The 13792-nt window shown below is 44.7% G+C and overlaps 1 protein-coding gene across 1 annotated transcript in view; it reads left to right on the forward strand.

The window, feature by feature from the left end:
* The window catches only part of LOC112069616 (microtubule-associated serine/threonine-protein kinase 1-like), a 74780-nt gene that overhangs the window by 44529 nt on the left and 16459 nt on the right, over positions 1–13792 (forward strand). The window contains 8 exon segments of the mRNA XM_070438605.1: positions 1885–1982; positions 8258–8355; positions 8476–8551; positions 9073–9145; positions 10872–10983; positions 10986–11116; positions 11481–11690; positions 12293–12394. Of these exon segments, the coding sequence (XP_070294706.1) occupies positions 1885–1982; positions 8258–8355; positions 8476–8551; positions 9073–9145; positions 10872–10983; positions 10986–11116; positions 11481–11690; positions 12293–12394 (900 nt within the window).

Here is a 13792-nt window from a genome sequence, read left to right on the forward strand (position 1 = left end):
CTACAGAGCCTTTGAATTTACTTTTAGAAACACCAGTCGTAACTGGTTCTGTTGTCGCTCAATGTTTACAGTTGATAGACAACTTCAGCACTGTTCCAAACTTAGACCATCCTCTTTTTTAAACATGATCCTGTATAGAAATCACAACCTCTCCGGTGCTGCAGCATGCGCTCATTAGTTGTCATGCGCTGTTGTGATATTAAAAGATTCTGCTTGTCTCCAGTCATGTCAAATAATGTAGAATTGCATGAAATGCTTTTATAAAAGGCAATTTTTTCTCAGATACATTTATGCAGTGTTTTAATTATAATGGAGATCTTTTCACAGCTACCGTTGTCCGCGGTGTAATGTGAATCCACAACCTTCTGGATACTTTGCCATGTAGGTTAATGCTTACAAAATGAAGGACAGTTTCTAAACTGCATATCTAAAGGCTCTGGTCTCTGCTCTGAGTGAGGGTGAATGGTAGGCATGTCCTCTGCTATCCACTTCATGTTTTAATTATTATTTTGGGCATAGGGGAGGGTCAATTGTTTTTTTTCAAAAGTTCAAGTAGGGTCGGGTAAAATATATTTTACTGAAGAGAGGGCCGATTTTCTTCAGATATCCCTCATTATAAATAACGTACAGTTATAAATAACGTACAGTAGAAGGAGTGCAGGGGCGAATTGAGTTATTGCACACACGCACTTCGCAGAGTAGGCGTTCCTTAACGGAAATATGCTAATATATACTTGACCAKGCCAATAGGATTTCGCTAGCTCGTGATTGGCTCTGCCCACCTCCATGGGCCTACTATGCTTAATTTGCTCACAATGGAAACGACAAGCTGTGGTCTATCTTGGGTTAGTTACAAAAATGGTAACTTTTTGGTACTATTGTAGCAATTGTTTACARCATTTAAAAAAAATCTTATTGCACCCACATCATACATTCACCGTATTTTGTTCTTTCTCTCTTTCACATTATTGCTTCTCCTTTGTCATTTTCTTTTCATCTCACATGGTCTGTGAACTTGAATAACTATGGAGTCGGGTGTCTCTCTCCTCTGTCTCCTCTCCTCGTCTCACTGGTCACCCTCTCTCAACTCTTATCTGTGTCTCCTCTGCTGCACATTGCGTAGCAACAAGCCAACATGTGATCTGAGCCCACCGCTCAGTACTCTCTCCTCTCCACTAACTCTCTCCTCTACCTCCTTCCCACCTCTCCTGTACCCAGTAGTCTCCTATTCTACCTATATCTCTCTCCCCTCCTTTCCTCTACTAATATCTCCCCTTCTCCACCCATTGCTCACGCTACCCATCTTTCCCCTCCTTTCCTCTACCAGTCTCAGCTCTTCTCCACCCATCTCTTTCCCCCCTCCTCTATCCATCTCTCCAGTGCCAGATGTAAACACCTGCTGCACCCCATCTCATACTCAGCTTCTCTCTTTCTTGCTCTCTCTCTCTCTTTTTCTCCCTCCACCCCAGCTCTGTGTCTCTCTTTCTTGCTCTCTTTCACTTTCTCGCATTCTCTTTGTCCCTCAGAATATAATCAGTTTCAAAGTTTTGTCATCACATCCATAGAAATGTAATGTTGCACCTGCCTGTTTGTTAGCATGGAGGGAGACATGGTTTGGTTTGCTCAGTATTAATGAGGTCTGTTCCCTCTGCTGTGAATGGAGGAAGAGAGGGGGGGAATAGATGAAAAGGCAGAGGATAAGCATAAATAAGGTGATGAGGGCTCCTATTTGTCAGGTGTGTTGTTCAAGCAGAAGGGCCTGTGTTTTTTTGTGAATGTGTGTGTTCGCTATGTTTCCATGTGTTTACATTWTAGTGTGTGTGTGTGTGTGTGTACAGCACTGTGAAAGAACTGGGTCATGTTTACCTTACACCTGTGTAACAGTGTTGCTGCCGTCCCTCTCCTCGTCCCAACCTGGACTTGAACAAGGGACCCTCTGAACACATCGACAACCAGGTAAACAACTACTTCAAGGTTTCAGAGTGAGTGACGTCACCGATTGAAACGCTACTAGCGCGCACCGCTAACAAGCTAGCCATTTCACACCAGTTACACCTGCAAGGATGATGAGCACCACTGGGAGAACATCCTCCCTTTCCCTCCCTAATTTATTTTTGTCTCTCTCTCTTTCCTCCCTCCTTCATTTGTTTTTGTCTCCCTCTCTCTTTCCTCCCTCGTTTTTTTCTCTTCCACTTGATTTGATTTTCTCTATCCATCCCTTTCTTCCCTTGCCCTTGTTCTTTTCCATYTCTTCTCCCCACCTATCTTTCTGTCTCCATCTCTCCCTTCCTTTCCATCCCTCCTAATTTATTCCTTCCTCTCAATCTCCCTCCCTCCCTCCTCTTCAGTGAGAAGCCCCAGGCAGGGAGCAGCTTGTCAGCTGGGAGGTTGTGTGGAGTCAGCCGGTTCAGTCCAGCCTTAGTGACTGGGGTTGAAACAAACAGCCACATCTCCCCACTGTCCTGTCTGGCTGTGACCCTGAATGAGCAACCAGAGAATGTGCCTGGGCCATGGAGGACTGGTCCTAAATTATAAAGCCATTACACCAACACTAATTTTCCTTTAAAATAATGAGTAAGGGGGTGTACTGAAGGACTTCGATGGGGTTGAGGTCAGGGCTCTGTGCAGGTCAATAAAGTTCTTCCACACTGATCTCGACAAACTATTTCTGTATGGACCTCGCTTTGTGCAGGGGGGCATTGTCATGCTGAAACAGGAAAGGGCCTTCGACAAACTGTTGCCACAAAGTTGGAAGCACAGAATCATCCTTCAGGGCGGCAGGTAGCCTTGTGGTTAGAGCGTTGGGACACTAACCGAAAGGTTGCTGGGTCGAATCCCCGAGCTGACAATCTGTTGTTCTGCCCCTGAACAAGGCAGTTAACCCACTGTTCCCCGGTAGGCCGTCATTGTAAATAAGAATTTGTTCTTAACTGACTTGCCTAGTTAAATAAAGGTTAAATAAAAATGTAAATCTAAAATGTCATTGTATGCTGTAGTGTTAAGATTTCCCTTCACCATGAAAAACAGCCCCACACCATTATTCCTCCTCCACCAAACTTTAAAATTGTCACTATGGGGCAGGTAGCGTTCTCCTGGATCCCCTAAACCCAGTTCTTGTGCTGACGCTGTTTCCAGAGGAAGTTTGGAACTCATTAGTGAGTGTTGCAGCCAAGGACATATGATTTTTACGCGCTACACTCTTCAGCACTCGACGGTCCCGTTCTGTGCACTTGTATGGCCACTTRGCGGCTGAGCCGTTGTTGCTCCTAGACATTTCCATTTCACAATAACAGCACTTACAGTTGACCGGGGAAGCTCTCGCAGGACAGAAATTTTACGAACTGACTTGTTGGAAAGGTGGCATCCTATGACGGTGCCACATTGAAAGTCACTGAGCTCTCCCGAATGGGCCATTCTACTGCCAATGTTTGTCTATGGAGATTGCATGGTGGCTGAAATAGCCAACGGATGTGGCTGAAATAGCCAAATCTACTAATTTAAAGGGGTGTCCACACCTTTTTGGCCATGTAGTGCATCTTAAATTGCATGTGTGTACGTTTGCGTGCGTGCCTTTGTGTGTGTGTGTACATATTTGTGTGAACACTTAGCCCTATTTATTTCCCACGGCATTGAGAGTGCATTTACCCTGCTAGTCTGAGAACCACAGAAGTAGAATCTCAGCCAGTGAGGCTCTTTGTACTCAGGGTTTCTCACTGATGCCTCAGAGCGCCCTGCACTCCTTTAAATAGTCCCAGTCGCTGAAGAAACAATTAACCACGAACGTGATGAAAGCCAAGTGAAACAGTGTTTAATGTGCTCGCCGGCACTTTCTGCTCCCACCATCATCTGCAGTGAAATGAAACGTTAATTAATACGTCTCCAAAGCTTCTTCCTCACGTTTAATTAGGATTGAATCTGGAAAGAACCAGTGCTGGGGATGAGGACCACAAATTAGGATTACAGAGGCATCCATCAGTAGCAAAGGCTAAAGAGTCAAGACTGGAAATGAGCATAACTATAAAGCTTGGTGATGGATCATATTTTATAGGATAGGTAATGAAAACAAAAATGAATGAACTCACTCTGGTTAGTGGTTGGTGATATTTGGGTTTAGCCTAACAGCTGGTTTTGTGATCAACTCTTTATCAACATTCTCAGTAATAACCACAAGCACAGGAGTACAATCTTCACAACTGAAACAAACAGATAGAGCAAACACGGGTTGATTGAACTGATTTGTTGCAGAGTCATGCTAATCATTAGCATTACCTGCAGCCTGACTAGACTGTCTGTGATTGGTTGCTAGCAGCACTCTGTCACTGTCTCCCAATGGAATACAGGGGGTTGTCTCTGCGACTGCCTCTGTGTCTGTTCGACTGGGTGATCCTACAGTCAGCTCACGTCATGACTCAGCAATCAGCCTATTAGTCGCAGTGACTCTGCATTTATTCAGATGGAAAAACACTCCTCTGAAACAACATCAAAGAAACTGTGTGTGTGGCGGTGGGGTGTGGTGATAGTGTGTGGGGGGGGTGTATGTGTGTGGTCAAGGAGAGTTCCTCTCACGTATCTGCCTGTGTGCTGGGAAAGGCTGAATGGATATGCGTGACAAATGCATGACATATGTCATGTAGCAATAGTTGAGTGGGGATTAGAATTCTTTCTCGGGTCCACTCATAACCCGAATACCCAAGATCTGACCCGAGACATAGTTGTGTTCTGTGGGTGTCACTGAGTAGGCTAATACCCCATTTCATGGGTGCACACTCTATAGGCAAGCCTGTACAGTCCAATATGAATGTCCACTAAAAGTAGTAGGTTGACTGGGGAGGTGATTTCACACAGTCAAAGTCCTGCATTAAGAGCTAAGACTCTAATATTTGTGTAAACTCTTTGGAATTGTAATCTGTAGGTGTCACTGAGTAGTCTGATACCCCATTTCATGGGTACACACTCTATAGGCAAGGCTGTACATGTGCATGTATGTATACCACCAATTAACAGTTTATTTTACTGTTTATTGTCAAATTAATAAATTATTGTATTTATTTTTAAGTTATATAACAACATTCCAACCTTGTTTAGCATTAATATCTAGTCCAAATATGGCATTATTCCACTCTCTGTATCTGTTTTGGTCAGTATTAATTGYGGACTTTAATTTTTAAGGCGAAGCACAAATTCCACTATTGTGGCTAATCCTTATTGTGGCTAGCTTCACACAGGTATGGGAACCAACTGCTGCCTCTCTGCTACTGCCCAGTCGGAAGGAAGAAAGAGTGGGAATTGCACCTCGATGGAATTGCACCACTGTTGCACTGGTCATCAGCATCGGCTTGTCGCCTTTACCTATGTAAAGGTATCAAACACATCAAATTGAAACCATGTTTGACTCCATTCTATTTATTCTATTCCAGCCATTACAATGAGCCCGTCCTCRTATAGCTCCTCTCACCAGCCTCCACTGCTTGCTACACACACTCGAACGGTGACTGCATTTCAAGCCATGCATGTTTGGATACCATGAGCACGCAATCTCCATATAGAGCAGATTGGTAAAAGGCACAACCGGCAGTATGTGAGCTCTGTACAGTGCAAACCAACAGACAGGGTAGGGAGTGGGTGATGACATCACGACTACTTGGGGTCAGTGGGTTCAGAAAAATACCCAAAAGGGCACTTGAGGAGTGGGAGGGCAAAGGGGAAGGTCCTCTGACATAGGTAGACCCCCCTATCTGTGCCACTGGCATAAAGCAGCTTCTCTGGATCCCCACAAGGTAGGAGTTCGTCCTCCCGTTAACCAGACAGGCACTAACAAAGTATAGACTGCTGATCACTGTCCATGGTGCTGAAATTGCGACATCTATTCGATGATGGGCTTTCTGTGGTGCCAAAGAATGTAGCCTAGAGCTTTAGCTAATGGATAAATGTTTATTGGTAGACCTATTTGGCAGAGGTGTGGACTCGAGTCACAAATATGATGACTTGCAACTCGACTTTGACTTTAACACCAATGACTTGTGACTTAACTTGGACTTGAGCCTTTTGACTCGACCTGACTTGATACCCTCCCCAAGCTCAGATATTAAAAATGATGCTATTAAAAAAGTGTGCAGCGCATCAACTCCTCATTTAACAGATTWCAGTTTGAATCGGACAGCAGCCAATCAAATTGTGCCAGCGGAGAAAAAGTTGTTCGTGGCAGTGCAGAGGAATGTCGTCGGGTGAATTCAGATGGAGCCCTTGGAAAGATGATGCCCAAAATTATTATTTTCGGATATAAAGACTACGCTGTATCAACAAAAAACGGATTGCAACTTGCAAAACATGCGGGAAGGAAATTACAGATGGAGGCTCAAAAACTTCCAACTTTGTTCGACATTTGAAGCTGCACAAAGAACGGTAAGTCGTGGCTAATACAGCCGACAGCTATATAATGTATATATTTGCTAGTATAGCCTGTAGGCTAACGTAACGTTAAATCAATGAGCCTCCACACAGTCAGTCAGTGCGGGAACGTGATCATTGCACCCAAGATTGAGCTACAACTGTTTAGGCAGTTGGTAGCCTGCTATTTGGTCATCCTTTCCTCATGTTAACATTTCACAACACTATACATGGTGTCGCAATGCTGCCATGTTTAGACTGCTTGCTGGCGGCAATAATGTAATTACTTGTTCAGTAATTGAAGTTGGAAATTCAAACATTGCAGATTGTTAAATAACTTTTKGATGCAATTAATCTCTTTCAATAACGTGTGGAAGGAGAATGAGAGGCTCAATTAAAGATGTTGTTCAATTGCTGTATTTGAAGTACCATTCCCTTCTGCCCAGTTTCTCGGATGTTGCTAGAGCAATCAAGCTGTTTCACCAACCCTGTAACTGTCGCTTCTGCGGAGAGAGTTTTCTAAACTTAAACACATAAAGAGCTAGGCCTGCCTGAGAACCATTAGGCTCCCGGTCTGATATGCGCTTTTGAACACGTGAGTGAGCTTCATTCATTGCTCTGGCGCCGTCGTAGCCTTGACCATGGAATTTGTTCACTGATTTCCCCTTACTTTCAATCAGTTAAATGTTATATTGTTCAAGGCTTGAGGCACTTTATGGGAGAATRTTTAAAATCTGCYCTACAGAGGGCTACACCGGTCCGGTAATAAAGGACTAGTAAAGGCCCAGTGTGCCACTTTTGTGGAGAAAAAACAATATCTATTTTTTTATTGTTATTTATATCTTTTTTAAATTCAGATTTCTTAGGGGGTGCTTCTGCACCCTCAACACCCCTACTTCCTGCGGCTATGGCAACAAGCATGTCTGTATAACCTCTCACCTGTGTGACGGAGGTAGGATGTGGAAAAACAGCAGGACTCTTCCCGCATTCACATGCTATATGGAACTAGGAATATCTTGCTAACTGGTTGTATTTATACACTTGCCGCATTCCACAAATCAGCAAGTCGGACATTTTCGAGTTTCTTATTTCCGACCAGCATATGAACGCAGTGTCTCTCCTCCTTTCCTTGACGGTAAAGCCAAGTCACACTGACTGACTAGTAGTGCATACAGTATTAAAGAGGAGTGGATGGGGCAATATGCCATAGTGCTGGTGATGGAGCTATCTGAGTGTGTTTTAAATGGATCTGAGCTGTGGGCTATTAGAGTGTCGTTAAAGAGGCCTCTTGCCATTACTGAGAACGTCTGTGTGTGACTCAGATAGAGTCATCATGTGTAGTACGACATGGAGGAGAGTGTGTGGAGTGGAGATTCCAATTAGAATTGAGGTTCTCCCATGGATTTGAGAGGATCCTGTTGTCTTCCCATTCTCTCTCTCTCTCTCTCTCTCTCTCTCTCTCTCTCTCTCTCTCTCTCTCTCTCTCTCTCTCTCTCTCTCTCTCTCTCTCTCTCTCTCTCTCTCTCTCTCTCGCTCTGTATCTCTCCCTCCTTCCTACTCTTCACCCTTATCTTGCATGAGAGGAGACGGCTGAGGATTGATGGCAAATTGAATTATCTTTATCGCCTTGGTCCTCCTGCAGTGAGCCCTGCATACGCACATGTCCACACACACATACACACACACAAACACACACACACACACACACACACACACACTTGAACACACTAAACCACAGACAAACACACACACATACTTGCAGTAACACACTCTCTATTTTATGTACCACACTAAACCTTCACAYAAGGTCTCCTGCTAATARATCATTGTTCATAAAACTCCCTCTATTTSTCTTTCTCTGTGTTTCCAGTTGTCGTACCAGTAACAGGAAGAGTCTGATCCTGTCCACCACCTCCCCKACTCTGCCCCACCGCCCACACTCTCCTCTGCCCCTCCCTGMACACCTCGGTACGTACTACAGCCATCTCGGACGGGAAACATCTTACTGTAAACACGTCATCATACAGTACCTCTCCTCCTCTCCCATGCTCTGTCTGTTTCTCTATTCCCATTCCTTTYTGTTTCCAGGAAGTAGCCCTCTGGACAGCCCACGCAACTTCTCTTCCAGCACCCCGGCACACTTCTCATTCGCRTCCTCCAGAAGGTAACAGCTCCCTGACACTGTGTGTGTATGCATGCGTGTGTATGTGTGTGTGAGAGAGGGAGGGAGGGAGAGGTGAATACCAGTTAGATGCAGGTCTAGCACCTCCCAGTGAGAATGATCACACCTCTCAGAGAGTGGTGAGAGGAAGCTAAAGAGCTTAGCCAGGAGGTCATCCCATCTCTTCCCAGTCAGTCAGTCAGAGTTAGAGGAGCAGAGGCAGGAGCAGTAATAGCTTCCTGTACTCACTGCTTTCGTTTATCAAATCCTTCTGCCGTCTGTCACTGCAGCATGCTGCAGCCCCATAGAAACACAATGGCCAGGCCACTCCACTCTATTCCCTCTCCCTTCGGATGGCTGTTATGACTAATACAATACGGGGGATCAGTTGTGTTATACAGGATGTGGGCGCCGCCTCCTTTGCATATTTCCATATTAGTTCCATTGGTGGATGCATTGAGGATGTTGGGCATAGGTCTGATGCTCTCAGGTTTAATACTGTACATTGTTTTTCTCCTCTGAAGGGCGGATGGTCGCCGATGGTCCCTGGCATCTCTGCCCTCCTCTGGATATGGCACCAACACGCCCAGCTCCACGGTAACACAGATTCACCCTGCTTTGTCTCATCTCATGCATCAATGGCCTTTTCCTAAAAAGCTTATTTTCTTCAAAACTCGCTTTCTTCCACTTTCTCTTTCTCCTTTGTCTGACTTACTTCACTGTCTCTGTCTCCTTTCTCTTTCTAACACTATGGTACACTCTTACTGTCTCTGTCTCCTTTCTCTTTCTAACACACATGGACACTCTTACGTCTCTGTCTCTTCTTCCTTTCACACTATGTCACACTCTTACTGTCTCTGTCTCCTTTCTCTTTCTAACACATGGTACACTCTTACTGTCTCTTGTCTCCCTTTCTCTTTCTAACAATGGTACACTCTTACTGTCTCTGTCTCCTTCTCTTTCTAACACTATGTGACACTCTTACCTGTCCTCTGTCTCCTTTCTCTTTCTAACACTATGGTACACTCCTTACTGTCTCTGTCTCCTTTCTCTTTCTAAACACTCTATGGCTTACACTCTTACTGTCTCTGTGCTATTCTGCCTCAGGGTCTTCTTCAGTTTCTCTCTCTCATTCACACACTCATAGACACACACACATACCGGCACACACATCATCTCTACCACATTTTCTCTGTCTTTGATTCTTCTCCCTCAGGTCTCTTCCTCTCTCTGTCTCTCTCTCTGTCTCTCTCTCTCTTCTCTCTCTCTCGCTGTTTTTCTTCACTTATGTAACACAACCATCAGAGGCCTGGGACTGCTCTCGTCTGGCCAGGAGAGAGGGAGGAACAGAAGGAGGGTAGCTAGATAAGTACCAGACCCGGTGGGATGAGAGAGGAGAGTAGAAAAGAGAGAAAATAGATAGTACACCCTGTTCGGTGCCCAATTCACACAGGCTTATTTAGCTAAATATCCCCACTGGAAATAATACTCAACAAACAACACATATATATCTTGAATGAGACATGGAACTAGTATGTAGCTGGCAGGGGGTGGCTCAAATCAAACTTTATTTGTCACATGCGCCGAATACAACGTGTGTAGACCTTACCGTGAAATGCTCACTTACAACCCCTTACAAACCCAACAGTGCAGTTCAAGAAGGAGTTAAGAAAATATTTACCAAATAAACGAAGTGTAAAAAGTAACACAATAAAAAACAATAACGAGGCTATATACTTCCTCTCCCCTGGACTGAGTCTGATTCATGCTATGGTGGAGACAGATCCATTTGGGAGGAAAACTGTGCTTTTTCAATACCCTGGCAGACATATTGAGAAAGCAGCATCGATGAATAACAGAACATTTATAACCATGAAATGCAGTGACAGAGATAATCTTCCCGTCCTTCCATCCAACCTTGTCCTGATTGTTTTAAGCAGGGATGCCAATTGGGATTGATTTGGATTGACTCCTGTGGGGAATGTCAAGTCCCATTGCTTGACTCAGCAGGTAAATGAGTCTGATTCTGAAAGAGACAGATTAATGTAGACGGACCCTGGTGCTGGGCTCACTTCATTAGTGTCTCTCTCTGTCTCTCAGAGTTGAGACAGATGGATGAGGTAACTGTCCCCACTTCCCAGTATAGCCACTAACACGAGCCACCAGAGGACACGATTAGCTATGGTTCTGGCCAATACAAAAACTGGATTTCATGTATGAGAGAACATCATTTTCATCTCTTTTGTCTTTTGTCTTCTGTCCAACCCTCCACTCTTTCCTCCCTTCTCTTTCTCCTCCTCTTCCTCTCTTCCTCCCCCTCCAGTCCTCCAGCTCGTCTCAGGAGCGGCTGCACCAGCTGCCCTTCCAGCCCACCATGGACGAGTTGCACTTCCTGTCCAAGCACTTTGGCAGCACGGAGAGCATCACCGACGATGATGGGGCCGCTGCTCACCACACATGCGACCGCGCTCGCCGCAGCCTCAGTCCTGGACCGCTCCCCCTCCTGCCAACTTTATTGACAATGAGATCGTCATGATGAACCATGTGTACAAGGAGCGCTTCCCCAAAGTAAGACATGACACACACACACACACACACACAAAACATAATTTTCTCTCACACTTTCAAGTGCAAGTAAGGATTGGTTAGAGCAGACTGGTATCAAAAGGTAGCAGGTTATGGTGTTGCTGTATGTGTGTGGTACTGTATGTCAGAGATAGAAAACTCTCTTCTATGGAAATTGAGGGGAAACGAGGCTGTCTCCTCTCTGATTTGTATGTCAGGAGTTATGTCTACTTTTAAACAGGTGGAAGTGAGAATGATGGAAATACCATGGCTCAGTGGAGCACAACTGAACTATTTCAGTTTTGAATGTCAAATATGAAATGGATTAAACTCTCCTAACTCTGTTTCCTGTATCTCCCTCTCCCAGGCCACGGCTCAGATGGAGGAGCATCTAGCAGAGTTCATCAATACCTTCTCCCCTGAGAGCGTGCTGCCGCTGGCCGACGGGGTCATCAGCTTCATCCACCATCAGATAGCAGAGCTGTCCAGGGACTGCCTGTCCAAAGCTCGCGAGGGCCTCATCACTACTGTCTACTTCTTTGAGCTGCAYGAGAACCTGGAGAAGCTGCTCAATGACGTGAGTCACAGAAGCACTGCAACTATAGGTTAAGATGTCATGATAGGTGCCAGGACAGGTCAGTTCTGGGGTTATAGAGCGGCCCATAAGCCACTCTTATGTTGCAGTGTATAACATCAGCATAGCCCTGAGTGGAATTGTTGAATGGGAGACACATTGTCTCAATATCAGGCTCTTCTCAGGTCTGGGTGGCCATGCTGCAGGCTGCTGAGAGGCACATTTAGTTCCTATCGTCTCATTTCAAATGACAGCACTACGCCCTTCAGAAGGATAAGAACGAGTAAAGGAGTAAAATAAGGCTAATTGTGTAATAGTGTGTGTGATTTGTCTGAGCAGATAGAAGCTATCAAGGAACTTCATCTGCACCCTTGGTTTGACGGGTTGATTAAATCGGTCTGATTATTCTGGGTTGCCAGTATTCTGTTTGATAGGATTAGTTTTGCCTGGAATATGACTGTTCTCACATCCGACGTCGCTGCCAAGCTTTGATTTATTTTGTCTTGTTCTGTCTGTCGCTGTCTCTCTCTCTCTCTACTTCTCTCTCTACCTCAACATTTCTTTCTCTCTGTCTCTCTTCCTCCATCTATTTCTCTCTCTCTCAGGCGTATGAGCGATCAGAGAGCTCAGAGGTGGCCTTCGTCACAGAGCTGGTGAAGAAACTCCTCATCATCATCTCTCGCCCAGCAAGGCTGCTGGAGTGCTTGGTGAGAACAGAACACAGAACTCTCAACACAATCACAGTCACATTCACGGTCCATGGCCCCACTAATTATTTAACAGACCATATCCCTGGCCTGGATCAAAGASAAATTCATTTCCTTAAATAAATAAATATGAGCACAAACAGTCATTATGAACATTTAAACAGGGGGTTTATTACACAGTAGGGCAAAAATACTGAGCTCCAACTAAGCACCTTGATAAAAGGCCCAATCTGACTGGCTAGCCATTCGATTTGCATTTAGATTAAAATTCCATTTGCCTCGCTACAGTATTACAAATAGCAGCTGCCCCCTGAAGTGCTGTCTGAGTCTCACAGACCGTGACTGTGTCATTTAAAGTTTGAGCCTGTGTGTGTAGCCCAGACTGACTCAGGGTCTCTGGCAGAGCAGTAGTCCTGTCCTCTGGGTGACCGCAGCCAGCAGGCCTCATAAACTTGGCTTCCATCCAACCTTTTTATGTGCGTAAAGTACATGTTGGATAAAAAAATGTCATGACAGGCCTGATGGAAACTGGACACAGTATTTGCAGCATACTGTAGTTATACTGCACTCTGACTCTTTTATGCTCAAATATTGAAATAATAACCCATCATATCGAAGTAAACTTAGTGTCTTGCAATGACATGTTGTATGGTCCATGCAGTTTATTAGGGAAGCATGCAGTTTATTAGGCTACAGATTAAATAATGTATGATGAACTTCACAGGGTGGTGAAAGTGCAAGGTGATGAACTTGATGCTCCTTACCAATAAATATCCAGGGTCTTATTCTGGTGACGTCATCATCGATGCTTGGGTGCTGTTTGACGAATAAAAATGATGTCGCTCTTTTGTCCACAATAAACTCATCAACTCAATTCTGGACCTCGAAGCCAGTTCTACTGCATGTTTTCATTGTTCCCCTCTAATCAGAGACTGATTTAGACCTGTGACTCCAGGTGTGTGCAATTAATTCTCAGGTAAAACAGAAAACCAGCAGGCTCTGACCTCGTAGGTTAAGAGTTGAATACCCATGATGCAGGCTGTGCTCTAGCCAACAGCGCGCAGGGCGCAGATACAGTACTGTGCCAATACCAGAGTGGGCACACTCGCTATATACAAAACAAATTGTGAGAAAATCATCAGTAGAGTTGAAAATGTGATGGAAACCCATTTAAATTGTATTTTTTTATTTGGTACATGCATAGACGCGGGAAGTAGGGGTGCTGAGAGCCCCCTTGAAAAATCAGAATAATTATTTGAAAAGAATAGCTTCATAAAAGTAGTGCACTGGGCCTTTACTGGTCCTGTATTAGCGGACCGATATAGCGTCTGTTGTGCGTGCAATAAAATGTGTTATATCTTGATTCAAGTAGTGTTATACCTGTGTCACACTGAATGT

This window comes from Salvelinus sp. IW2-2015, unplaced genomic scaffold (genome assembly GCF_002910315.2).
Source record: "Salvelinus sp. IW2-2015 unplaced genomic scaffold, ASM291031v2 Un_scaffold1058, whole genome shotgun sequence".
Lineage (NCBI taxonomy): Eukaryota > Metazoa > Chordata > Actinopteri > Salmoniformes > Salmonidae > Salvelinus > Salvelinus sp. IW2-2015.